The sequence below is a fragment of the Natator depressus genome, chromosome 6 (assembly GCF_965152275.1).
Source record: "Natator depressus isolate rNatDep1 chromosome 6, rNatDep2.hap1, whole genome shotgun sequence".
Taxonomy (NCBI): domain Eukaryota; kingdom Metazoa; phylum Chordata; order Testudines; family Cheloniidae; genus Natator; species Natator depressus.
In genome coordinates this window covers 7447806-7474702 of record NC_134239.1, presented here as the reverse complement: position 1 = coordinate 7474702, position 26897 = coordinate 7447806, and the positions used below count along the sequence as shown (strand labels likewise).

Sequence of the window (26897 nt, the reverse complement as noted above, 5' to 3'; positions counted from 1 at the left end):
CTTAAAAGCAAATGACTGCGGATCCTGTGATTCAGTGATAATGGCCACTGGTGACAAATACAGGATTCTATGCACCAAACGCAAAGAGCTGATACAACTTATTCAAAGAGACCCTGATAACATCTTGGATGAGTTACTTGCCCTGTCCATCATCACAGAGGAGGAGTACAACAGCTTCAATCAAAAAGAGGACATCGTGATCAAAATCAGGAAGTTGTTAATTCACATACAGAAAAAAGGGGAGTCAACCTGCCAGCAATTTCTGGAGTGTTTAGAAATCCTCTTTCCTGGCACCAATCAGAATTTACAACCTTCTGGCCATGGTAGGTCAAATCTCTTTCTATTCTATTTTTCATTAAAAAAAAGGTAATAGCCATAACACTGAGAGAGAGACAGCATATTTCCCAACTATAACAAAATTTTGCATTATATATGTACATGAATGAACATAAGAATGGCCATACTGGGTCAGACCAAAGATCCTGTCTACTGACAGTGGCCAGTGCCAGGTGCCCCAGAGGGAATGAACAGAACAAGTAATCATCAAGTGATCCATCCCCTGTCATTCATTCCCAGCCTCTGGCAAACAGAGGCTAGGGACACCATCCCTGCCATCCTGGCTAATCGCCATTGATGGACCTATCCTCCCATGAATTTATCTAGTTCTTTTTTGAACCCTGTTATGGTCTTGGCCTTCACAACATCCTCTGGCAAGGAGTTCCACAGGTTGACTGTGCGTTGTGTGAAGAAATACTTCCTTTTATTTGTTTTAAACCTGCTGCCTATTCATTTCATTTGGTGACCCCTAGTTCTTGTGTTATGAGAAGTAGTAAACAACACTTCCTTGTCTACTTTCTCTACACCAGTCCTGATTTTATAGGCCTCAATCATATCTCCCCTTAGCCATCTCTTTTCCAAGCTGAAAAGTCCCAGTCTTAAGCTCTCCTCATAGGGAAGCTGTTCCATACCCCTAATCATTTTTGTTGCCCTTTTCTGAATCTTTTCCAATTCTAATATATATTTTTGAGATGGGGCGACCACATCTGCACGCAGTATTCAAGATGTGGGTGTACCATGGATTTATATAGAGGCAACATGATATTTCTGTCCTGTTATCTGTCCCTTTCTTAATGATTCCCAACATTCTGTTTGCTTTTTTGACTGCCGCTGCACATTGAGTGGATGTTTTCAGAGAACTATCCACAGTGACTCCAAGATCTCTTCCTTGAGTGGTAACAGCTAATTTAGAACCCATCATTTTATAGGTGTAGTTGGGATTATGCTTTCCAATGTGCATTACTTTGCGTTTATCAATATTAAACGTCATCTACCATTTTGTTACCCAGTCACCCAGTTTTGAGAGATCCTTTTGTAGCGCTTCGCAGTCTGCCTGGGTCTTGACTATCTTTAGTAATTTTGTATCATTTGCAAATTTTGCCACCTCACTGTTTATCCCTTTTTCCAGATCATTTATGAATATGTTGAATAGTACAGGCCCCTGCGGGACACCACTATTTACCTCTTTCCATTCTGAAAACTGACCATTTATACCTACCTTTTGTTTCCTATCTTTTAACCAGTTACCAATCCATGAGAGCACCTTCCCTTTTATCCTGTGGCAGCTTACTTTGCTTAAGAGCCTTTGATGAGTGACCTTGTCAAAGGCCTTCCGAAAATCTAAGTACACAATATCCATTGGATCCCCTTTGCCCACATGATTGTTGACCCCCCCTCAAAGAATTCTAGTAGATTGGTGAGGCATGATTTCCCTTTACTAAAACCATGTTGACTCTTCCCCAACAAATTATGTTCATCTATATATCTGACAGTATTTTTCTTTATTATAGTTTCAACCAGTTTACCCGGTACTGAACTCAGGCTTACAGGCCTGCAATGGCAGGGATCACCTCTGGAACCCTTTTTAAAAATTGGCATCACATTAGCTATCCTCCAGTCATCTGATACAGAAGCTGATTTAAATGATAGGTTACAGACTACAGTTAGTAGTTCTTAAATTTCACATTTGAGTTCCTTCAGAACTCTTGGGTGAATACCATCTGGTCCCGGTGACTTATTGCTGTTTAATTTATCAATTGGTTCCAAAACCTCCTCTAATGATACCTCAATCTGGGACAGTTCCTCAGATCTGTCACCTAAAAAGAATGGCTCAGGTTCGGGAATCTCCCTCACATCCTCAGCCATGAAGACCAATGCAAAGAATTCATTTAGTTTCTCCGCAATGGCCTTATCGTCCTTCAGTGCTCCTTTAGCATCTCGATCGTCCAGTGGCCCCACTGGTTGGCTAACTGTTCCTCAAATTCTTTTTTGGCCTCCCTAATTGTATTTTTACCCTTCATTTGCCAGTGTTTATGCTTCTCTCCATTTTCCTCACTAGGATTTAACTTCCATTTTTTAAAGGATGCCTTTTTGCCTCTCACTGCTTCTTTTACTTTGTGGTTTAGCCAAGGTGGCTCTTTTTTGGTTCTCTTACTATGTTTTTTAATTTGGGGTATACATTCAAGTTGAACCTCTACGATGATGTCTTTAAAAGGTTTCCATGCAGCTTGCAGAGATTTCACTTTTGGCACGGTACCCTTTAATTTCTGTTTAACTAACTTCTTCATTTTTGTGTAGTTCCCCTTTCTGAAATTAAATACTACGCTGTTGGGCTGCTGTGGTGTTTTTTCTGCCACAGGGATATTAAATTTAATTATATTGTGGTCACTATTACCAAGCGGTCCAGCTATATTCACCTCTTGGACCAGATCCTGTGCTCCACTTAGGACTAAATCAAGAATTGCCTCTCCTCTTGTGGGTTCCAGGACCAGCTGCTCCAAGAAGCAGTCATTTAAGGTGTCAAGAAACTTTATCTCTGCATCCCGTCCTGAGGCGACATGTACCCAGTCAATATAGGGATAATTGAAATCCCCCATTATTATTGAGTTTTTTATTGTAATAGCCTCTCTAATCTCCCTGAGCATTTCACAGTCACTATCACCATCCTGGTCAGGTGGTCGGTAATATATTACCGCTATATACCTACCACTATATTCTTATTATGAGAGCATGGAATTTCTATCCATAGAGATTCTATGGCACAGTTTGATTCATTTATGGGTTTTACTTCATTTGATTCTACTCTTTCTTTCACATATAGTGCCACTCCTTCCAAAATATTTTGTACCCTGGTGTTACTGTATCCCATTGATTATCCTCATTCCACCAAGTTTCTGTGATGCCTATTATATTAATATCCTTATTCACCCATTTTATTATTTAGACTTCTAGCACTGGTATATAAGCACTTTAAAAACTTGTCTCCTTTGAGCTGTCCGCCATTACACAATATAATTGAATGGGACTCTTTCATTTGACTGTTTCTGATCAGATCCTGCCTGTATTTTATCATTTTCCATCCTCTCGTCCTTAAGAGGACATAGAGAGTCTTAATTAATAGATCTTCTCGATTAATAGATCCTCCCCTAAGGGATGTCCGAACCACATGCTCCTCCACACTTGTCGGCCTTCCACCAGCCCTGAGTTTAAAAACTGCTCCATGACCTTTTTAAATTTAAGTGCCAGCAATCTGGTTCCATTTTGGTTTAGGTGGAGCCCATCCTTCCTCTACAGGTTCCCCCTTTCCCAAAAGTTTCCCCAGTTCCTAATAAATCTAAACCCCTCCTCCCTACACCATTGTCTCATCCACACATTGAGACCTTGCAGCTCTGCCTATCTAACTGGCCCTGCGCATGGAACTGGAAGCGTCTCAGAGAATGCTAACATGGAGGTCCTGGACTTGAGCTTTGCAAACAGGGACTGCTAACAGGGAGCTTCGAGAGGGAGTTTGGAAGGGGAGTGGGAAGGGGGCGAGGTACACTTGCCATTCTTTAAAACCTTTAAACTAAACTTTAATCAAAACTTCTTGTTTTAAACAAAAACCCTATCATTAACCTAGGTAGCTGTAGGAGAGACTGCAGGCAGAAGCCCAGCACCAGATTGGGGGCTATCCAGTTTATTGCACTCAGTGCAGCATGTATGATTACCTGCCCTGTGGGTGGGTGGCATATGTGTGCATTTGGTGCAAGGAGCTTCTGGCCCTCAGAGACCGCGTACGGGCTTTGGAGGCCAGGGTGACAGAACTGGAGGAGCTAAGGGAGGCAGAGAGGTCTGTTGAGGAGGCTTTCAAGGACACTGTAGATTTGTCCCACCTCCGGTCAGACAGCCCCAGCGCTGTTAAGGAGGATGGAAGGCCCAGAGAAGGAGAGCAGTCAACGGGAACAGAGGGAAACCTTCCCATAGTTGGGACCCTCCTTCCAGATGATGTTGGGGTAGCCTCTTGCACTGAGGTTACCTCTCCAGGGGAGGGAACTGCAGTCATTAGGAAAAGGCAGGTGTTAGTAATGGGAGATTTGATCATTAGAAACATAGATAGCTGGGTTTGCGATGACCGGGAGAACCGTATGGTGACTTGCCTGCCTGGTGCGAAGGTTGCGGATCTCTCGAGGCATCTAGATAGACTTATGTGTAGTGCTGGGGAGGAGCCGGTGGTCGTGGTACATGTAGGTACCAATGACATAGGGAAGGGTAGGAGAGATGTCCTGGAGGCCAAATTTAGGCTGCTAGGAAAGAGACTGAAATCCAGGACCTCTATGGTGGCATTCTCCGAAATGCTGCTTGTTCCATGCTCAGGGCCAGGTAGGCAGGCAGAGCTGCAGGGTCTCAATGCGTGGATGAGACGATGGTGTAGAGAGGAGGGGTTTAGATTTATTAGGAACTGGGGAAACTTTTGGGCTAAGGGGAGCCTATACAGGAAGGGTGGGCTCCACCTAAACCAGAGTGGATCCAGGCTGCTGGCACTTCACATTAAAAAAGTTGCAGAGCAGTTTTTAAACAAAGAGATGGTGGTGGGGGGGGGGGGAAGCTGATGGCTGCAGAGGCACACGTGGATCAGACAGAGAGTTCTCTTCGAGGAGAGTCTATTGAGAGACATTCTCTAGGTTTTAGTCAGGAGAAGAGGATGGAAGAGGATAAAGTATGGGCCAGTTCAGACGAGAAACATTCACATAAAAAAGGATCTGACACATCAGGAAAGGTCAGACAAATAAACAGTGACAAATGTTTAAAGTGCTTGTACACAAATGCTAGAAGTCTAAATAATAAGATGGGTGAACCAGAGTGCCTCGTGTTAAAGGAGAATATTGGTATAATAGGCATCACAGAAACCTGGTGGAGTGAGGACAATCAATGGGACACAATCATTCCGGGGTACAAAATATATCGGGAGGACAGAACAGGTCGTGCGGGGGGATGGGGGGGAGTGGCACTATACATAAAAGAAAATGTAGAATTAAATGAAATAAAAATCTTAGATTAATCCACATGTTCAATAGAATCTCTATGGATAGTAATTCCAGGCTCTAATAAGAATATAACAGTAGGGATCTATTATCTACCACCTGACCAGGACAGTGATAGTGATGATGAAATGCTAATGGAGATTAGAGAGGCTATCAAAAGAAAGAACTCAATAATAGAGGGGGATTTCAATTATCCCCATGTTGACTGGGTACATGTCACCTCAGGATGAAATGCAGAGACACAATTTCTCGATACTTTAAATGACTGCTTCTTGGAGCAGCTGGTACAGGAACCCACAAGGGGAGAGGCAACTCTCGATTTAGTCCTGAGTGGAGCGCAGGATCTGGTCCAAGCGGTAACTATAACAGGACCGCTTGGAAATAGTGACCATAATATAATAGCATTTAACATTCCTGTGGTGGGAAGAACACCACAAGAGCCCAGCACTGTGGCATTTAATTTCAGAAAGGGGAACTATGCAAAAATGAGGAGGTTAGTTAAACAGAAATAAAAAGGCACAGTGACTAGGGTGAAATCCCTGCAAGCTGCATGGACACTTTCAAAGACACCATAATAGAGGCTCAACTTAAATGTATACCCCCAATTAAACAACACAGTAAAAGAACCACCGTAGCTTAACAACCATGTAGAAGAAGCAGTGAGAGATAAAAAGGCATCTTTTAAAAAGTGGAAGTCAAATCCTAGTGAGGTAAATAGAAAGGAGCATAAACACTGCCAAATTAAGTGTAAAAATGTAATAAGAAAAGCCAAAAAGGAGTTTGAAGAAAAGCTAGCCAAAAACTCAAAAGTTAATAACAAAATGTTTTTTAAGTACATCAGAAGCAGGAAGCCTGCTAAAAAACCAGTGGGGCCCCTGGACAATCGAGATACAAAAGGAACACTTAAGGACAATAAAGTCATTGCAGAGAAACAAAATGAATTCTTTGCTTCAGTCTTCACGGCTGAGGATGTTAGGGAGATTCCCAAACCTGAGCCGTCCTTTGTAGGTGACAAATCTGAGGAGTTGCCACAGATTGAAGTGTAACTAGAGGAGGTTTTGGAATTAATTGATAAACTGAACAATAACTAGTCACCGGGACCAGATGGTATTCACCCAAGTGTTCTGAAAGAACTCAAATGTGAAATTACGGAACTATTAACTATGGTTTGTAACCTGTCCTTTAAATCAGCTTCTCTACCCAATGACTGGAAGACAGGTAATGTAACACCAATATTTAAAAAGGGCTCTAGAGGTGATCCCGGCAATTACAGACCCAGTAAGTCTAACATCAGTACCGGGCAAATTAGTTGAAACAATAGTAAAGAATAAAATTGTCAGACACCTAGAAGAACATAAATTGTTGGGCAAAAGTCAACATGGTTTCTGTAAAGGGAGATCATGTCTTACTAATCTATTTGACAGGTTTCAGAGTAGCAGCCATGTTAGTCTGTATTCGCAAAAAGAAAAGGAGTACTTGTGGCACCTTAGAGACTAACCAATTTATTTCAGCATAAGTTCTTTGAAGGGGTCAACAAACATATTGACAAGGGGGATCCAGTGGACGTAGTGTACTTAGATTTCCAGAAAGCCTTTGACAAGGTCCCTCACCAAAGGCTCTTAAGTAAATTAAGTTTCACTGGATAAGAGGGAAGATCCTTTCATGGACTGAGAACTGGTTAAAAGACAAGGAACAAAGGGTAGGAATAACTAGTAAATTTTCAGAATGGAGAGGGGTAACTAGTGGTGTTCCCCAAGGGTCAGTCTTAGGACCAATCCTATTCAACTTATTCATAAATGATCTGGAGAAAGGGGTAAACAGTGAGGTAGCAAAGTTTGCAGATTATGCTAAACGGCTCAAGATAGTTAAGACCAAAGCAGACTGTGAAGAACTTCAAAAAGATCTCACAAAACTAAGTGATTGGGCAACAAAATGGCAAATGAAATGTAATGTGGATAAATGGAAAGTAATGCACATTGGAAAAAATAACTCCAACTATACATACAATATGATGGGGGCTAATTTAGCTACAACTAATCAGGAGAAAGATCTTGGAGTCATCGTGGATAGTTCTCTGAAGATGTCCATGCAGTGTGCAGCGGGATGTTTGGAAAAAAAAAAAAGCAAACGGGATGTTTGGAATCATTAAAAAAGGGATAGAGAATAAGACGGAGACTATCTTATTGACCTTACATAAATCCATGGTATGCCCACATCTTGAATACTGCATACAGATGTGGTCCCCTCCTCTCAAAAAAGATATACTGTGTGGTAAACCCAGGACAAACGGCTCCAAAGGGCGGGGTAGTAATTAGTCCCAGGGGATTAAAAGGCCCCTCCCTATCCACTGAGGAGAGCTAACCAGGGGGCAATAAGGTTCAGCTGGAAAAGGGGTTGCTAGGGAACCAATTAGGTTCAGCTGACTCCAACTAGTTGGGACCTTTTTAAACCCTCCCCGGGGTGGAAGGAGAGGGAGAGTGAGGGGAACAGGGAAGTTGCCAGTAGGCTGTTTGCAGCAAGACACCAGACCTTCCCAGTAGGGAGGCTGCACTCGCTCCCCAGAAGGGAAAGGAAACAAGCACAAGGGACCGACTGAGGAGAGGAGTAGCAGGACCCTGTGCCACCTATAAGGATTTGCCTTGCCCCAAACCTAAGTCTCCAAGTCTAAAAAGGACTGAGCCTGCTGAGGTGAACAAGGTATTTTGCCACAACTGGCGTTAGGAAAGGTTCAGAGAAGGGCAACTAAAATGATAAGGGGTTTGGAATGGGTCCCCTATGAGGAGAGACTAAAGGGGCTAGGACTTTTCAGCTTGGAAAAGAGGAGACTAAGGGGGGATATGATAGAGGTCTATAAAATCATGAGTGGTGTGGAGAAAGTGAATAAGGGGAAGTTATTTACTTGTTCCCACAGGGGCCACCAAATGAAATTAATGGGCAGCAGGTTTAAAACAAATAAAAGGAAGTTCTTCACACAGTGCACAGCCAACCTGTGGAACTCCTTGCCTGAGGAGGTTGTGAAGGCTAGGACTATAACAGCGTTTAAAAGAGAACTGGATAAACACATGGAGGTTAAGTCCATTAATGGCTATTAGCCAGGATGGGTAAGGAATGGTGTCCCAAGCCTCCCTCTGTCAGAGGGTGGAGATGGATGGCAGGAGAGAGATCACTGATCATTACCTGTTAGGTTCACTCCCTCTGGGGCACCTGGCATTGGCCACTGTCGGTAGACAGGATACTGGGCTGCATGGACCTTTGGTCTTACTCAGTATGGCCATTCTTATGATTTCAATCTCTTACCTAGCAGCCTAAATTTGGCCTTCAGGACCTCTCTCCTATCCTTCCCTATGTCATTGGTACCTATATGTACCATGACCACCGGCTCCTCCCCAGCACTACACATACGTCTATCTAGATGTCTTGTGAATGAAATGTTATGTCTGAACATTTAAATTCACTGCTGCAGTGGTTCTCCAGCTGTGGTCCAGATAATACTTGCTGGTGATCCATTTGTATGGTTTTACTCAATATTTCATTGCTTTTGTGGTTTTGATGTGGGTGGCGTTTGTCCTTATCAACCTTAACTGTTTTGAATGATTCTCTTTACATTTGAAAATCAGGAAAAAAATGGAGACATAGAGAGTACATAGAGACTAGTTCTAAAGCATCCCCTTCCCCAAGTCTCACCCAAATACCCTCACCATTCCTGCTGCAAGTCCAGCTCTGACAACCCACGTGTGGTTTGTGAGATTTGTTCTTTCAACTGGCAAACCATCTGTGATTTGCCAGCCAGTGCTGCTGTCAGAGGAGCACAGGAGGTGGAAGCCATGTTCCTCAGAGCTACTCAGGTGCAACCTTCCCCTCCATGCCACCTGTGATATTTGGAGGGTACTGGTTTTTGCACATCTCTCAGCCGTCCATCTCTGATGGCAGAGTTCTTTGTGGCCTTTATCTTCACTGCAAGAGTTAGCTAGACTTCGTATACTCAAGTTACTGCACTTGAGCTAGCCTAGCTCTAGTGAGAGCAACCACACTTCAAAACAACACTGGAGTAACACAGAACGATTTGAGTAGCAGAGCGATTGGATTAGGTGCTGCTGAGAGGTAACACTGGATTATTAGCTGGAGCTTCAGCGGCATGCACACACACGCACAAGGTAGCTAACCTGAGTTTAATCTACACTTAACTACAGCTAGAGATTCTTGTTTGTGGACAAGAGTCTAGTTGGGGTAACACGCAAGTTATTACTTAAACTAACTGTGCTGTGAAGACACACCCTGAGAACTGCACATCTTTGACTGACCAGCAGCCCAGCTGCGTTCTTTGGAACAGGACCTAGATGGCTCCAAATGATTTTATATATCAGTTTTCACTGACTGCTGCTCCTTCTACCCATCATTAATTGGCTGATTACTTGTAAGCATCCTACACAGAGCAAAAGTATTAAAAAATGGTAAAAATGCCTGATTCTACATAGACTCATAGAATTTTAAGTCTCAAAGGGACCATTATGATCATCTAGTCTGACCTCCTGCACATTGTGGGCCATAGAACCACACCCACCCCTTCCTGTAATAGACCCAGAACCTCTGGCTGAGTTACTGAAATCCTCAAATCTTGATTTGAAGACTTCAGACCAGCAAGTGACTCCAAGCTGCGGAGGAAGCAAAAAAAAAAAAAAAAAAAAAAAGGCCAGTTTCTCTCCCAATCTGACCTGGGGAGGAAGTCCTTCCCAGCCCCAAATAAGGCAGTCAGTTAGACCCTGGGCATGTGGGTGAGATCCAGCAGCCAAACACCTGGGAAACAAATCACTATAATAACACAGAGCCCTTCCCATCTAGTGTCCCATCTCCAGTCATTGGAGATATTTGCTAATAGCAGTCGTGGCTGACCATATGCCATTGTTGGCAACCTCATCCTATTATCCCCTCCATAAACTTATCAAGTTCAATCTTGAACAAGGTTAGTTTTTTTGCCCCCACTACTCTTCTTGGAAGACTGTTCCAGAACTTCACTCCTCTGATAGTTAGAAACCTTCATCTAATTTCAAGCCTAAACTTATTGATATAAACTGGCTATCCATTTGTTCTTGTGCCAACGTTAGGACTTGACTTAAAATAACTCCTCTCCCTCCCTGGTGTTTAGCCCTCTGATTCATTTATAGAGAGCTGTTATATCTCCCCTCAGCCTTCATTCTGTTAGATTAAACAAGCCAAGCTCCTTAAGACTCCTCTCCTAAGGTAGGTTCTCCAGTCCTCTGATCATCCCAGTAGCCCTTCTCTGCGCCTCTTCCAATATGAATTTGTCTTTCTTAAACACAGGAGGCCAGAACTGCACCCAGTATTCCAGATGAGGTCTCACCAGTGCCTTGTATAATGGCAGTAACACTTCCCTGTCTCGACTGGAAATATCTCGCCTGATGCAAGGTCAGTTCTGGGCGCCACATTTCAGGAAAGAAATGTCCACATGTTTGTTGACCCCTTCAAAGAACTTATGCTCAAAGATTTCAGGAAAGATGTGGACAAATTAGAAAGAGTCCAAAAAGCAATGAAAATGATTAAAGATCTAGAAAACATGACCTGTGAGGGAAGACAGGGGTTTGTTTAGTCTGGAAAAGAGAAGACTGAGAGGGGACATGACAACAGTTTTCAAGTACATAAAAGGTTGTTACAAGGAGGAGGGAGAAAAATTGTTCTCCTTAACCTCTGAGGATAGGACAAGGAGCAATGGGATTAAATTGCAGCAAGGGAGGTTTAGGCTGGACATTAGGGGAAAACTTCCTAACTGTCAGGGTGGTTAGGCACTGGAATAAATTGCCCAGGGAGGTTGTGGAATCTCCATCCTTGGAGATTTTAAAGAGCAGGTTAGACAAACACCTGCCAGGGATAGTCTAGATCAGTGTTCTCAACCAGGGGCTGCAGAGCCCTTTCAGGGGGCTGCAGAGCCCCGGGGCTGAAACCTGGCACAGCGAGCACCAGTGCTGAAGCCGGGAGCGGCGCAGGGCTGAAGCCAGCAGCCCTCACCCACACCCCAAGCCAGGGGGGCTGAAGCTGGGAGCCCCAACACCTGCCCCCTGAAGCTGGGAGTTGCACTGGGAGCCCTCCTGCCACTACACAGCCCATAGCTACCCCTTCCCTGCACCCTGAGCTACCCCCTTCCTGTACACAGCCCTTAGCTATCCCCTCCCTGCACCTGGAGCGATCCCCTGCCTGCACACAGCCCAAAGCTACCCCTTCCCTGCACCCTGAGCTACCCCCTTCCCATACACAGCCCTTTAGCTATCCCCTCCTTGCACCCTGAGCTATTCCCTCACTTCACACAGCCCCTAGCTACTCCCCTGCCTGCACCTTGAAATGTTTTAAAACTTTTTGAACTGAGTCCCCCCTTTGAGTTATATTTTTTTTTATTGCATCCCCCCACTACCCAGACAGCTGGGTGGCCTCCTAAGTGAGTCAGGGGGTGGAGGGGGCACGCTGTCCCTGGACCCTGCTGTGCAGAGCTGGCTTGATCCCTGCCAGCCCTTGCCACCCCGAAATAGAAGTAAATATATGCCTATGCCCAAGGATGTCCCCCAGCCCAGAGCCCTGCACTCCCTGCCTCCTGCGCCGAGCCCTGGTGTTTTTATAGGATGTTGAAGGGGGCCTCAGCAAGAAAAAGGTTGAGAACCCCTGGTCTAGATAATACTTAGTCCTGCCGTGAGTGCAGGGGACTGGACTAGACGACCTCTCGAGGTCCCTTCCAGTCCTATGATTCTATGCATCCTAGGATTCCATTAGCCTTTTTCAAGGCCATATCATATTGGTGGCTCATAGTCATCCCGTGATCAATCCATACACCCAAGTCTTTCTCCTCCTCTGTCACTTTCAAGGGATATGTCCCCTTCTTATAGCAAAAATTCTTGTTGTTAGTCCCTAAGTATATTACCTTGCACTTTTCACTATTAGATTTCATCCCATTTCTATCACTCCCGTTTTCAAGGTCATCCAGATCTTGTATGATATTCCAGTCCTCCTCCGTATTGGCAATACCTCCCAACTGTGTGTCTTCTGCAAATTTAATTAGCACACTCCTACTTTTCGTGCCAAGTTCATTAATGAAAATGTTAAATAAGATTGGTCCCAAGACCAATCCCTGAGCAACTCCACTAGTAAACTCCCTGCAGCCTGACAGTTCACCTTCCAGTACAATCCATTGTAGTCTCCCCTTTAACTGGTTCCTTACCTACCTTTCAATTTTCATATTAATCCCCATCTTTTCCAATTGAACTAATAACTTCCCATGTGGAACTGTATCAAATGCCTAACTGAAATTCAGGCAGACTAGATCTACTGCATTTCTTTTGTCTAGAAAATCTGTTATCTTCTGGCATAGTCTTTCTTTTGCAAACCATGTTGTATTTTATCCCAATTACTGTTTGCCTCTATGTCTTTAACTATTCTTTCTTTCAAAATTTCTTCTAAGACCTTGCATACAGCTGAGGTTAAAATAAGAGGCCTGGATCACTTTTTTCTCTTTTCTTAAATATAGGTACTATATTTGCAATTCTCCAGTCATAGGGAAAATTGTTCCAGTGAGAATCTAGCAGCATAATTTTTCCCATGTGGAGGACAATCAGTGGATTATATTGGAATTGGAAAAGGTTCAGAAAAGGGCAACAAAAACTATTAGGGGTATGGAACAACTTCCTTATGTGGAGAGATTAATAAGACTGGGACTTTTCAGCTTGGAAAAGAGATGGCTAAGGGGAGATATGATTGAGGTCTATAAAATCAGGACTGGTGTAGAGAAAGTAGACAAGGAAGTGTTGTTTACTACTTCTCATAACACAAGAACTAGGGGTCACCAAATGAAATTAATAGGCAGAAGGTTTAAAACAAAGAAAAGGAAGTATTTCTTCACACATTGCACAGTCAACCTGTGGAACTCCTTGCCAGAGGATGTTGTGAAGGCCAAGACCATAATAGGGTTCAAAAAAGAACTAGATAAATTCATGGAGGATAGGTCCATCAATGGCTATTAGCCAGGATGGGCAGGGAGGGTGTCCCTAGGCTGTCTTTGGCAGAAGCTGGGAATGACCGACAGGGGATGGATCACTTGATGATTACCTGGTCTGTTCATTCCATCTGGGGCACCTGGCACTGGCCACTGTCAGAAGACAGGATACTGGGCTAGATGGACCTTTGGTCTGGCCCAGTATGGCCGTTCTTATGGATTCTTTCCTGTTCCGATTAGGATCCACTTCAGCCTCAGGTCCACATCCCATATCTTAGCTCCTGTCAGACAGCACAGCCTTCTGTTCTCTGGATCAGCTCCGGTGACAGGCCTGTCTTCTTAGTAGGACGTTCCCGGTCACATAGACCTCTCTCTTCCTGGTGTTGGTTCAATTCTCCAGCCTTCCCCCTTGTGATCCCTCTGGCTGCAAGTCTCCCTGCCTTCTGTTCTCACTTGCAATCTTTGGCAAGTCTTCCTCTCTCCTCCTGGGGCTCTGAACTCTGGCTACCTCCATTGACTCTTCTCCTCTTCTTGTGGGTGACTAGCTACTCTTCTCTTCTTCCTTGCCCATCCATTTTCTGTTACTGCCTGCCTCTCCCCTTTATCCAGCTCAGCAAACCTGTTCCTCGGCTCTATTTCTTGTTCGCTAGCTGGTCTTTTCCTCTGCCTTGTTTTCATAGTCACATGCTTCCACTGGCCACTCTCCTCATTTAGCAGCCTACATTCACAGCTCTTCAATTTAGCTTGCATTGAGTCTTGACTTTTCTCTTCAGCTTCCTCTCACCTTCCTTCCATCCTCTGCTCAAATCCTCTTTGAAACTCAACCATGGCTTCTAAAAGCATCTCCAAACCTCTGATCCGCTCTTCAATCAAATCTAGCAGGCATAAAAAGGAAGCAGCTTTCAGGTACCCTCCGCAGAATGACATAAATCCTGCAGCTTCCACATCACTCATCTTCATTGTCTCGTCCATTTCTTGGGTCCCTACCGTGGCTGCTTCTGTAGCTGTCATAGCCTTCCCTCCTCAGCACCTGTCAAAAACAACAACAACACACACACACCCCTTCCCGCAAACTCCCCTTACAAGCTCCCTCTCAAACTTCCCTGTTGTCAGCTCTGTTTTTTGGCTTTGTGTTGCTGCTCATGTGCCGCTGGCTGCTTGGCTGCCTTTATAGGGTCCCTAATCAGGGATGCCTGGCCCCCTAATCAGGGCTCAGCTTTCATCAAAGGCTCTGCTTCTCTCACAACACACTGCCTGCTACCAGACTGCAAACTGAAAAAACATCCCCCTCTATTGCTAAAACCAGTTGCCCTGTATTGGTGCTGATCTATGGTTTTAATTTTCCTAGTAGAGACAAGGCCCAAGGGAAGATTTAACCAGCAGCAAATGCATTTGTTACAAAGATGAGGTTAGCATCTAGCAACATTTCAAACAGAGAAACAAAACGAAAGCATCACTAAGACCAAAAACAGCCAGGAACAGGTGGGGATTTTTCTGGCAGGGAGACTTGAAGACGCCTAGTATTTTTGCATACTGTCTGTTCTCCAAGTGTTTATCCAGTCCTAATTTTCTATGACCCAGGTGATGGGGCTCCAACCTTCCCCCTAGGAAGATGATTCCACGGCTTCATAGGTCTCACTGTCAGGAAGTTTTTCTGGATATTGAGCCTAATCTTTTCTTTCATTAAATTTCATCCTGTTTCTCCTAGCTGTTTCCCAGGGCTCTAAGGGAGACACCAGAGAAGAGCTGGAGGAGAGGACAGAAGGTGAGCCACCAGGGGAATGGCGAAGGGAAAAGGGAGGAGCAGCAGCACTCACCAATGGATGGAGAAAAGAGGCAGGATGAGAGGATGGGCTGTGGAAATAAGACATGATGTCATAAATATAAAGGGAAGGGTAACCACCTTTCTGTTTATAGTGCTATAAAATCCCTCCTGGCCAGAGGTAAAACCCTTTCACCTATATAGGGTTAAGAAGCCAGGATAACCTCACTGGCACCTGACCAAATGACCAATGAGGAGACAAGATACTTTCAAAGCTGGAGGGGGGAGGAACAAAGGGTCTGTCTGTCTGTGTAATGCTTTTGCTGGGAACAGAACAGGAATGGAGTCTTAGAACTTGTTAGTAATTTAGCTAGAAATGCGTTAGATTTCCTTTTGTTTAAATGGCTGGTAAATAAGCTGTGCTGAATGGCATGTATAGTCCTGTTTTGGTGTCTTTTTGTAACTAAAGGTTTTGCCTAGAGGGATTCTCTATGTTTTGAATCTGATTACCCTGTAAGGTATTTACCATCCTGATTTTACAGAGGTGATTCTTTTACTTTTTCTTTCATTAAAATTCTTCTTTTAAGATCCTGATTGCTTTTTCATTGTTCTTAAGATCCAAGGGTTTGGGTCTGTGGTCACCTATGCAAATTGGTGAGGATTTTTACCAAACCTTCCCCAGGAAGTGGGGTGCAAGGGTTGGGAGGATTTTGGGGGGAAAGATGTGTCCAAACTACTTTTTCTCAGGAACCCAGATAAAGTTTGGTGGTGGCAGTGGAAGTCTAAGGGCAAAAGGGTAAAATAGTTTATACCTTGGGGAAGTTTTAACCTAAGCTGGTAAAAGTAAGCTTAGGAGGTTTTCATGCAGGTCCCCACATCTATACCCTAGAGTTCAGAATGGGGAAGGAACCTTGACACACCCACTCCAACTCCCTGGTTTAGATAAACCAAAAACAAGTTTATTAACCACAAAAGATAAATTTTAAGTGAGTATAAGGGATAGCAAACAGATCAAAGCAGATTACCTAGCAAATAAACTAAACACACAAACTAAACTTCTTATACTAAATATACTGGATATGAATTAGCAGATTCTCACCCTAAGAGATGATACAAGCAGGCTGAAGATTCTTAAGGGGCAAGCTGCACTTGCTTTACATCTTAGAACCCCCCAGGTGTTTCCTTCACAGGCTAGAAATCCCTTTAGCCTGGGTCCTGCGCTTCCCCCAGTTCAGTCTTTGTTCTTGCGTGTTTCCAAGACTCTTCTTGGGTGGGGAGTGAAGAACCCTTATGATGTCACTCCCCATCTTATATAGCTTTTTCATATGGCAGGACAGTGGCGGATTTAGAGTTAGTGGAGCCCTGTGCTCAGCTTCATTTTTGGGCCCCCCCCTTGGGACCCAGCCAAGAAAAAGAACATTCTCTCTTATCTCCCCCCCCGCCCGGCCCCGCTGTTCATTCTTTTGTTCTTCATTGTCCTCCTATAAGAAATAGGAAGAAAATGAAAATAAAGTGAGGTACCTTGATTGTTTTTGTAGTCTAACTTATTTTTCCACAGACCACTTGAAAATTGCTGAGGGTCTCAATGGATCACTTAATGATCTTTCCAAATATTGTTTGTACCATTAGCTAACTATTGTAAAGTGCTTTGGATAAGAGTGCTTATTAAACAAAATGTAAAAAAAGTTGGGGTGCAGGGTCTGTCCAGGAGTTAGGATGTGGGAGGAGGCTCAGAGCTGGGGCAGGGGGTTGGGGTGTTGAGCGCTTACTTGGGGCAGCTCCTGTTTGGTGCAAGGGGTGCAGGTGGGGATGTGGGGTGGGGGTGAAGGAGCTCCTGTTTGGTGAGAGTGGGATGTGGGGAGGTGCAGGAGTCAGGGCTGGGGTTGTGTGAGGGGGTGCGGGAGTCAGGGAGGGCAGGGGGCTGGGCAGTGTGTGAGGGGGTGCGGGAGTCAGGGAGGGCGGCGGGGGCTGGGCGGTGTGTGAAGGGTTGCTGGAGTCAGGGAGGGTGGCAGGGGGCTCCCTGTGTGTGAAGGGGGTGAATAAATTGGGGCTGGGGTTGTGGGGCTGGGGGCGTATGTGTAGAGGGAGTGCAAGGGCCCCACCTCTGCTCCGTCCTGCCCAGATTCCAGCCCTTCACCAAGTCCCTGCTCCCAAGTGCGCTACAGCCCTGCTCCTCCCCCTCCCTCCTGGAGCATCCTGAGCGCTGGCAAACAGCTGTTTGGAGGCAGGGGAAGTGCTGGGAGGGTGGGGGAGGAGAGGGGATGTGGCGCGCTCGGGGAGGGGGGAGATTGGCTGCCAGTGGGGGCGGGTGAAGCCTGCAGCAGGAGCCAGCAGGATCAAGCTTCTGCCCCTGCAGCTGCCCAGCCCTGGGGCCCCCTGTTGTTGGGGGGTTCCTGTGCCAGGGCACCCTGTGTTTTATGGTAAATCCTCCTCTGGGCGAGGGGCAAGAGCACAGCAGGGCATGGGCAGGGAGGATTGGTCCCCAGCTGGAGCAAGGCAGGGGCAGGGGGGCAAAAGCACAGCGGGGCAGGAGCTAGGGTTGCTCCCTGGAGCAAGGGAGGGACCAGGGGTAAACCGCAAGCGCAGCAGAGCTGGGGAGGGGGTAAACAGGATCCCACCCACACACCTACCCACATAGAGCGGGTACCTACTTTCTCCCTGGTCCTAGCCCCCCACCCTTCCTCTGCTGCAGAGCAGCTGAGCGGCAAGCAGGGACTCCATCCCCTCCACTCCACTCCGGGCGGTTGGTTGACAGCCCCTGGCTTTGGGGTTCCTGAGCCCAGGGGAGCCTGAAGCGGCAGACTGTCCATCACCGGCAACCCGGAGGAGCGGCAAGGCATGTGGTGGGGAGACGAAAGGAGCCCTCAGCCGGACAGCTGAGAGGAGGAGCGATGGGCGGGAGCAGGGGGAGGAGAAGTCCAGGGTCCAGGTCGTCCGGGGAAGGGGCTGGAGAGGAGATCCAGCACTGCGGCTGCTGGGCTGTAGCGGAGGTGGAGTGCCGGGCCCGGGGGGGCCCCTGCTGTGCACGGGCCCAGTGCCATGGTGCCTTTGGCACCATTATAAATCCAGTACTGCCCCCCACCAGTGACAGCAGTCTGCCTGCCGCTGTGTTCCTAGTGCCGGGCAGAACAGGAGCATTCCAATGATTTGTTCTTTGTTCCCCAAAGAGAGCAGCACACTCAGCTGTCAGATACTTCTCAGAGCTTTGAAAGGGGAGGGACACATGCCTGCAGGGCAGCAGAAATCAAAACACTGAACAGAGCGATCAGAACTGGCATTGTGGGATACTGGCGGAAGCCAGTTCTGTCCACAAAACAAACAGCAGTGTCTACGCTGGCTCTTTGTCAACAATAAAGGGAGGGGGAAAGAAAAAACTCTCTCTTAGGGTGGACATTTTTTGTTGCCGAAACCAGACGTTTTTCCCAGCAAAAGTCGCATTGCAGTGTGAACGCTCTCACTGTTTTGTCGCCAAAAGGCAGTTTTTGGCGACAAAACTTAGTAGGGTAGACAAGGCCTGAGCCTTGCTGGGGTGAAGTATCACGGAACTGTTGCAGCTGGAGGAGACTCCTAGAGGTGGAGGTGGGTTCGATTCCCCCCAGTGCTGCTGGGAGCGCGCCAGCCAGGGGCTCCTAGCTGCAAGTCACAGTCAGTAGAGGATTAACACATGGGCCCATGGGGCCCATGCCCAGAGGCCCTGGCCAATTTGAAAAATGGGTGTCCTGAGCCTTGGAAGGAGCCACAGGGTGGAAGCCCTGAGCCCCAGCAGGAGCTGCAGATGGGACAGCAGCCCCAAGCCTGGGGATTCTCAGCTAGACATTGCCCCACCTTTCTAGCCTGTGGAGTCTGATCTGGTAGCATTCTCAGAGCATGCCTGCTGGCTCAAGCCTTGCACAAAAGACAGCCCAGGGCAACCAGACTGGTGATCTTTTGAGCTGGATGGAATATGCATCCCCCAGAATACTCAATAGGGCAATCGCCTGTGATGTGGGAGGCCCCTTTTCAAAAACCCAGTCTGGCTGATTTCAAGGAGGGACTTGAACTTGGATCTCCCACACTCCAGCAGGCTTTTGGCTATAATGGGGTGGGGTCTCTCAGCGGATGACCTAGTTTAGGAGCCTAACTTCAGGAGAGGGTTTACAGCTGAGAATCCTGAGCAGATATAGGCATCTCTCTCTGGCCCAGAGTTAAGTATCTAATTACCTTTGAGGGGCAGGGCTTAGGTCCCACCCTTTTCATCAGTATTTCATTTTGGTTCCTGGCTCAGCATGCTGACTTCTGTGAATCCCATTTCTAGGTGTCTACTCTCCCCATGCATTATATAGGGAGCCTGGGATCCTAGCTCGGGACTGAGGAGTCCAGTGGGCAGCAGGGCGCTTAAAAATTATGTGTTGCAATGCTGAGTGTTGCAACGCCTAAAGTCCCTTTGTGGATAACATGCATTGAACAGTGAATTACCATTCCCCACACACATACACATCTATTGGGGTTGGTCCTGCTTTGAGCAGGGGGTTGGACTAGATGACCTCCTGAGGTCTCTTCCAACCCTAATCGTCTATGATTTAGCCCCCCCACTGTCTGTAGTTGGATGGCCATCAGAGATACACAATTAAGGAGACTCTGCTACTGCAGAACACAAATCCCCTGCATACTTACAGAGCTGAGGCTCTCCACTGACACTCCTCTGACTAACTGCATCTTAACATGACTCTGAAGTTTCAGACCTAGCAAGGAGTAACAGTGAGTGCAAAGACCAGCAAACTAAAAACCAGAATCCAACAATAAAATATAATGCCATGTAACACCTTCTCTAAAAGAACAGATACAAATCAAGTTAATTTCTGGCCTCACAAATGACCCATCTGCCTTGAGAGAGAACCCAGTTAACAATGTGAGAACCTCTCTACAATTTTACCCCTTCTCCTTGCACCCCTGTCCCCACATTTGCTTCCTGATTGGATTGATGTCCCAATAAAATCACCTAACCAACTAATCAATTTGGGGCTTTTCCTCTCCTTCAATAAATACATTTTGCTCCTCTCAGTAGCTCCTAATGCTGTAACTCCTATCATTGCTCCTAGTGAAAATGAGCAGACAGTTACCACTCGGCTTTCTCACGCCCTACTCCCACCTGGGAAAAATAAAGAGCTGAGAAATCCATGTGCCCTGCTCCCCACCTCCCTGTCACAGGCCTCCCTGCCACTCTTTTCACTGCTCACTCACCTCACTGTGTCATGGGCCTACTGCTTCCTGGTCACAGGTCCCTACCAGGAAAGTGACACCTTGGACGATTGCTCATTCACTCTCCCTCGTCTTCCTGCGATTTGGGCCCCGCATGCTGCTCCTGAGGTGGGATGGAGCTTTGCACGGGGGCTGTACCTGCACTCACACTCTAGGATTACTCTGATTCTGTGCCAAGAGGATTGAAAAGGCAGCGTGTATGTATGTTCTGACCTCAGCAACGCTCTATACTTTCAGTGGAGAGAGGAGCTCTTTTAGGGCCTGTCTACACTGGAGCTCGAAGTGCAATTTCCAGCTTGGGCAGACATACCCGCGCTAGCTTTGATCAAGCGAGCACACTAAAGGTAGACGCTAGCTGCGGTGGTGTGGGCTAGCTTCCTGAGCACGTACACAGGATCTCAGATGGGATTGTACGCGGGCATCCCACGACCCCGCCACTGTGGCTACACTTGTATTTTTATCACACTAGATCAAACAAAGCTAGCATGCCTATGTCTATTCCAGCTTGAAATTACACCTCCAGCTCCAGTCTGCATGTACCAATAAGGGATGAGGGCACCAGTCCCACCAGCCCCTCCCTCCAGAGACAGCCCTCTACCGTGATGCTGTAAAGAAGGTGGGGGGAGCACTGCCAGACTCTCCTTCCGCCCCTTCCCGACCCCCCACTGTTCCCTCATATGGCTGCTGGAGAGAAGGGAGAAAAGAACAGTATATGCTGTAAAGCAGTGGTTCTCAACCAGGGGTCTGGGGCCCCCTAGGGGGCCTTGAGCAGGTTTCAGGGGGGCCTCCAAGCAGGGCCAGCATTAGACTCGCTGGGGCCCAGGGCAGAAAGCTGAAGCCCCACCGCATGGGGCTGAAGCCCAGCTCCCTGAGCCCTGCCACCCAGGGCTGAAGCTGGAGCCTGAGCAATGTAACTTCGTGGGGGTCCCTGTGGTGTGGGGCCCCAGGCAATTGCCCTGCTTGCTACCCCCTAATGCTGCCCCCAGCTTTTATATGCAGAAAACCAGTTATTGTGGCAGAGGTGGGCTGTGGTGTTTTTATAGCATGTTGAGGAGGGCCTCAGAAAGAAAAAGGTGGAGAACCCCTGCTGTAAAGGTTAGTTAAAGAAATAGAAGAGGGGGATTAGTTTATTAGCTTTAACTCCATTAGCCCCTAATTACTAGCCACCAATGGAATTTTCCTTTTAAATTATTAAGATTTTACATCATTAATTCCATCTCTAAAAATGTTCTGTCTGGGAATATCTAACTTCCGAAAGTCATGAGAATCCTATTTTCATTTTGTTTTACAGAGAAAAATAACGCTTTTCAAGGACTCCTTTCTCAGCTAAACCTGCAGGAATACCAAAGCACAAAACTCAGGCTGCAGCATGTCCTGGAAATTGGCTCAGAAAGTATAGAAAACTGGACTCCTCAGATGTTAGGGGATTTACCGTGGCATTTCCTGAGGAAACTAATGACTCTGAATGGGACAGCCAGAAACACAAGCCTTGTGCATAGAGCATATGATGATGAAGGAGGCAGTGAGGAGGCACAGATTGCAGGTGGAGATGTTTTTAGTTTTAGTGACACTGACATCAGAGAGTCTCTACATCTCCTCGATGTTCTCTGTGCCGTTCTGCTTTGCTCCGACAGTTTCCTACAGCAGGAGATCCTGTCCAAAATGTCCTTGTGCCAGTTTGCCCTCCCTCTGCTGCTACCTCCCATCAACACCCCCAAGTGCACCCTACTGCTGTGGGCCATGAGGGACATTGTGAGGAAGTGGAGGCCGCACTCCCTGGCAGAGAGCAGAGGGTTCAGAGAGGAGAGCCTGGTGCTCACAGCAATGCCAACCATTTCCTTTGTGCGGATGGGGAGCTGCAGCTTCTCCAAGTCCAAACTCCTCAATGAGGTTCTCAGCCCCTCCCAGCAGCACCACGATTTCTTTATCCATCGGGACATGGACTCTGGGAATGTCCCTCGGGAAATCGCAGATGGGCTGGTTGAGATTTCCTGGTATTTCCCTGCTGGGAGGGAGAATTCAGATCTTTTCCCAGAACCCGTTGCAGCTACAAATCTGCGTGGAGACATTGAATCTCACTGGCTGCAGTTCAGCTTTTTAACAGTGGTCTCCTCAGCAGTGTTCATAGTTACTGAGAGCATCAGTGAGAGACAATACACGCTGTTATCATCCCTGCAGGGATCAGCCACTAAATACTACTTCATCCTCAACTGCAAGAATGGAAATCCCAAGGAAACATTGGGATTCCTTAATAAGTTGGCTCCAGTGCTGAATCTGAGCAAATCGCAACTGCTGAAGAAAGACAGCACCACAAATAATGCAGGATTTGTTCAAAAACTGAAATATACAATAAAAAGCATAACAAGTTCACCTCCCGAGAGAATGAATTTGGAAGCCATGGCTGTGACTGCACGTGAACTAGGAATCCAGGTAGATGAGGACCGTAAGGAATGCCAGAGTGCAAGCAAGCGGGCGAGAGAAATCACTGTGGAAATAAAAGATGTGGCAAAGTACAAGAGGGAAATGCTGAGACTGCAGGGGGATCTCTGGGAAAAATTGGCTAAAGTGGAAAAAGAACTGTGCAGAATGAGAAGGCAAGGGGAGACTGCCACTGAAGACTATAAATGTCAACTGAGAGAGGAACTGTTGGAATTACGTAGACAGCAGAATCAATGTGACCTTACTGATGGATTGATTAAATTTATTAATGGAATAGAACAATTGCCTTTAATGGAGAAACATTACTTCCTGAAATGGATGAAGTTTAGCCTGGACCACATTGCTCGAGATAATCTTTTTAAACTACGGGATCAATATAAAGGGAAAAGTAAAATGGCAGAAGATGACCCACAAGCACTAACTATGCTGGATAAATTAATATCTACCACTTCCTTAGGGGTTGAGCATTTCATGCGTGAGTTGGGGCAGTTCTATGAAGCTGAATGCTCAATGGTTAAAGAAGGAGACAAGGCAGAATGCCAAAGACATTTCATCCATCTCCCAGGCATAGCAGCTGACCTGATGCTGGAAGGGTTTCCTATGGAACTGTTAGATGGAGATTCATCCAACATCCCACTGCATTGGGTGACAGATGTTCTGACTGAGCTCCATGCCAAGCTGGGGGGAAGGTCCAGAATGGTGGTTCTGACGGTGCTGGGAGTACAGAGCACTGGGAAATCCACCCTCCTCAACACCATGTTCGGCCTGCAGTTTGCAGTGAGCAGTGGCCGATGTACGCGGGGAGCCTTCATGATGCTCATGAAAGTGGCAGAGAACTTTCAGCAGGAACTGGGCTGTGACGTCATCCTGGTGATAGACACAGAAGGCTTGAAAGCCCCTGAACTGGCCCTGCTGGAGGATAGTTATCAACATGACAATGAGCTGGCCACACTGGTGATTGGGTTAAGTGACATAACCATCGTTAACATGGCCATGGAGAATGCCACTGAAATGAAGGATATTCTGCAAATTGCGGTCCATGCCTTTCTCAGAATGGAGGAAATAGGGCAAAAAGCCAACTGCCAATTTGTGCATCAGAATGTCAGTGATGTGTCTGCGCATGAACAAAACATGAGGGACAGGAAGCACCTCCTAGAGCAGCTGAATGAAATGACCAAAGCTGCAGCTAGGATGGAAAAACAATGTAAAAAAGTGAAATTTTCATGTATTATGGACTATGATGCAGAGAAACACAACTGGTACATCCCTGGGCTGTGGCATGGAGTCCCTCCCATGGCTCCAGTGAACATGGGATACAGTGAGAGGGTGTGTGAGCTAAAGAAATACCTGCTTGATTTTATAAAGAAACAGTCACGTAATAGAGCCCCTAAGGACATTCCCCAGTTTGTCAAATGGGTGGAGAGCCTGTGGAATGCTGTAAAACACGAGAACTTCATCTTCAGTTTCAGAAACAGCCTTGTAGCTGAAGCCTATAACCAGCTGTCTATGAAGTATTCCGAGTGGGAGTGGCATTTCCGCAAAGAGATACATCTCTGGGTATCTGAAAAGGAAACTGTCATTCAGAATCAGACATCAGAGAAACTACAGGCTAGTGCCTTATCCATGTTGAAAAATGAGGCACAGGAAAAACTGCAGCACGAGAAACAAAAAGTTTTGGATAATTTACAAGATTATTTTGAAAGTGGAGTTTCGAATCTGCACCTGATAGAAAAGTACAGAGAAGATTTTATCAGGAGTGCAAACAGCCTCAAAAACGAACTTGAGAGCTACTCCGAGCACAAGTGCGAGGTAGCAATTCGAATTCGAAAAGGCCAGCACAAGACAGAAAACATCCAGACCTCATACATGCAGATAATTGAAGGGAAAGTTGACAGGGTCTTGGATGAATGTAGGAATAAAAAACATAAACTAGAGCATGAGGAACTGAAATCAGAATTTGAAAACATGTGGAGAGAAACACTGTCAGAGTTGAAGTTCAGCAGCTTACAGAAACGTGAAGTTTATCGAGAGATGGAGTCCCAGTTGAGAAAGGACCTGGCAAATCGAGGGAGTGCCGTCAGGCAGAAGCTACAGGATTTAGGTAGTTTGTTGTTTCATGGAATTAACAATTTCAGAATGAAAAACAAGTACATAGATACAGCATGGATCAAAACTATGAAACAACTCTTGTCCACAGGGGAATGTGAAACAACTGTTCACACAGAAGAACTTGCTAAATCCTTAATAGAAGAGGGTAAAAGATACTCGGAAGAAAAGGTAAATTCCAAAGTGGACTACGATGAAATCCATTGCAGAGAACTGCTGAACATGATCAATGAGAGGCTCCAACAGGAGGATGTTAAAAAACTCGGCACTACTGCTTGCTTTGAAGTTGACCTGAAAATTCATATTTTGGGGGAGGCGGCTTGGAGATTTCAGAAGATGCATGAAGATTTTATCCAACAAAATGATCCTCAGTGTCGTCTAGAGAAGCTGAAACCTCAGTATTTCTCCACCTTTACTGACCTGTATTTGGAAAAAGATGAGAACCAAACAAGGGCCAGGGATTTCTGTTATCAGTGTCTCAAACCTGCCTTGGTGGATTATATCAACAAAAGGCTAGGAATAGAGATAGTAGATGACATTCTCAACAAGGCAGAGTCCATTGAATATGGCAGCCGGACCTTTTTCCAGTTCACTGTACAGAAAAAGCTTCTGGAGGAGATGAACTTTGATAACTATGTGAAATATATGAAAAACTATGAAGAATTTGTCAAAACCTGGATTCAGAGACGGATGATGGATCATTACAGGGAGACTAAGCGTCTGGGAGAGTTGGAGAAAAAGATTCTATCTACAATAGTAAAGAAAGTGAGGGAAGTTCTGGAAAGCTCCAAAAATGAAAAAAATACCACAGTCTTAGCATTTTTAAACAACTTTTGTGAAGCGCTGCAGCAGGACCTAGTCATTTCCAAGGACAACTTACTTGGGATACAGTTTAAAAACACAGCAAAAACAGGCCAGTTTTGTGCTAATATTCAAACTTTTCTTCTGGATCTGGAACAAGAAATCTTACTCCAATTTGGTGGTTTGGATATTCAGGCCAAACTCTCCAATCTGTCATTAAAACCCCAGGATGAGATCTTCAAGCAAGTGTTTGGCTGTGGGAAGCAGTGTCCATTTTGTAAAGTCCCCTGTGAAGCAGGAGGCAGTGACCACAAGGAGCATTTTGCATCTGTGCATCGGCCACAAGGATTATGCGGTTACAGGTATCTTGATACACAAAAACTTGTCTATGATATATGCTCATCTGAAGTGGTTTCTGAGAACTCATTCCGAAATTCAGACACAAAAGGGAAACGTCATCCCTACAAAGATTATCGCATCTATTACCCAGACTGGCGCATTCAGCCAGATCCCAGCATTGAGGCTTCTGATTACTGGAAGTTTATTTTTCAGAAGTTCAATCACCAGTTAGCTAACAGTTATAATGCTAACCCAGCAGATCTCCCAAGAGACTGGGGAAAAATAACTGAAACTCGGGCACAGGAAGGCCTAAAAGAAGTCTTTAACATGAAATAAAAACATGGTGAGAGCCTGTTGAAATGGAACATAGGTTTAAATATTTGAAACTTTCCTTAATTTTAAAAAATGGCATATTACAAAATATTCTGTATTGTATTTTTTAAGTCTCAGAACCTCATGTTCACTTCACAACTTCTAAGTCGAGCTGACAGGTTTCTGATTTTTCATGTCACATGACAACTTATGATACAATGTACAGAGTGACTGCTATACAATTACTGCTAGGAACATAAGAACTGCCACACTTGACCAGAGCAGAGTGGACCATTTAGTCTACTATCCTGTCTCCGAGAGTGGGCAATACCAGATACTCCATAAGAAGATTCAAGGAACCCTGAATGGACAGTTGTGGAACAAGAGAAATTTCTTCCTAACAAATTATTAGATTTCAAGGGAGGCCAGCAGCAACCACAATAATCATCTGCTAGTCTGGCTTTCAGCATAACACCTGGCCAGAGAATTCCGTCCAATAATTCCTGCTGCGGAAGAAATTATTCATCCATAATTGGTAAGAAGCAGCTCGTTA

At 45.8% G+C, this 26897-nt stretch overlaps 1 protein-coding gene across 1 annotated transcript; it reads left to right on the top strand.

Moving 5' to 3' along the window:
• LOC141989324 (interferon-induced very large GTPase 1-like) lies at positions 1–26368 on the top strand. The gene is made up of 4 exons (XM_074955828.1): positions 1–323; positions 15056–15183; positions 20297–20381; positions 21606–26368. The coding sequence occupies exons 1-4, from the start codon at positions 41–43 to the stop codon at positions 26366–26368; spliced, it is 5259 nt and encodes a 1752-aa protein (XP_074811929.1). The 5' UTR covers positions 1–40.
• The last annotated feature ends 529 nt before the right edge of the window (positions 26369–26897 follow it).

Bases quoted from the DNA above. Each gene is read 5' to 3' on its own strand.
- LOC141989324 (XM_074955828.1), top strand. From the start codon at position 41: ATGGCCACTGGTGACAAATACAGGATTCTATGCACCAAACGCAAAGAG. The intron at 15,184-20,296 runs GCAGGATGAGAG...TCCCTGTCACAG, and splicing joins CCAATGGATGGAGAAAAGAG to GCCTCCCTGCCACTCTTTTC. The intron at 20,382-21,605 runs GTGACACCTTGG...AACTTCCGAAAG, and splicing joins CACAGGTCCCTACCAGGAAA to TCATGAGAATCCTATTTTCA.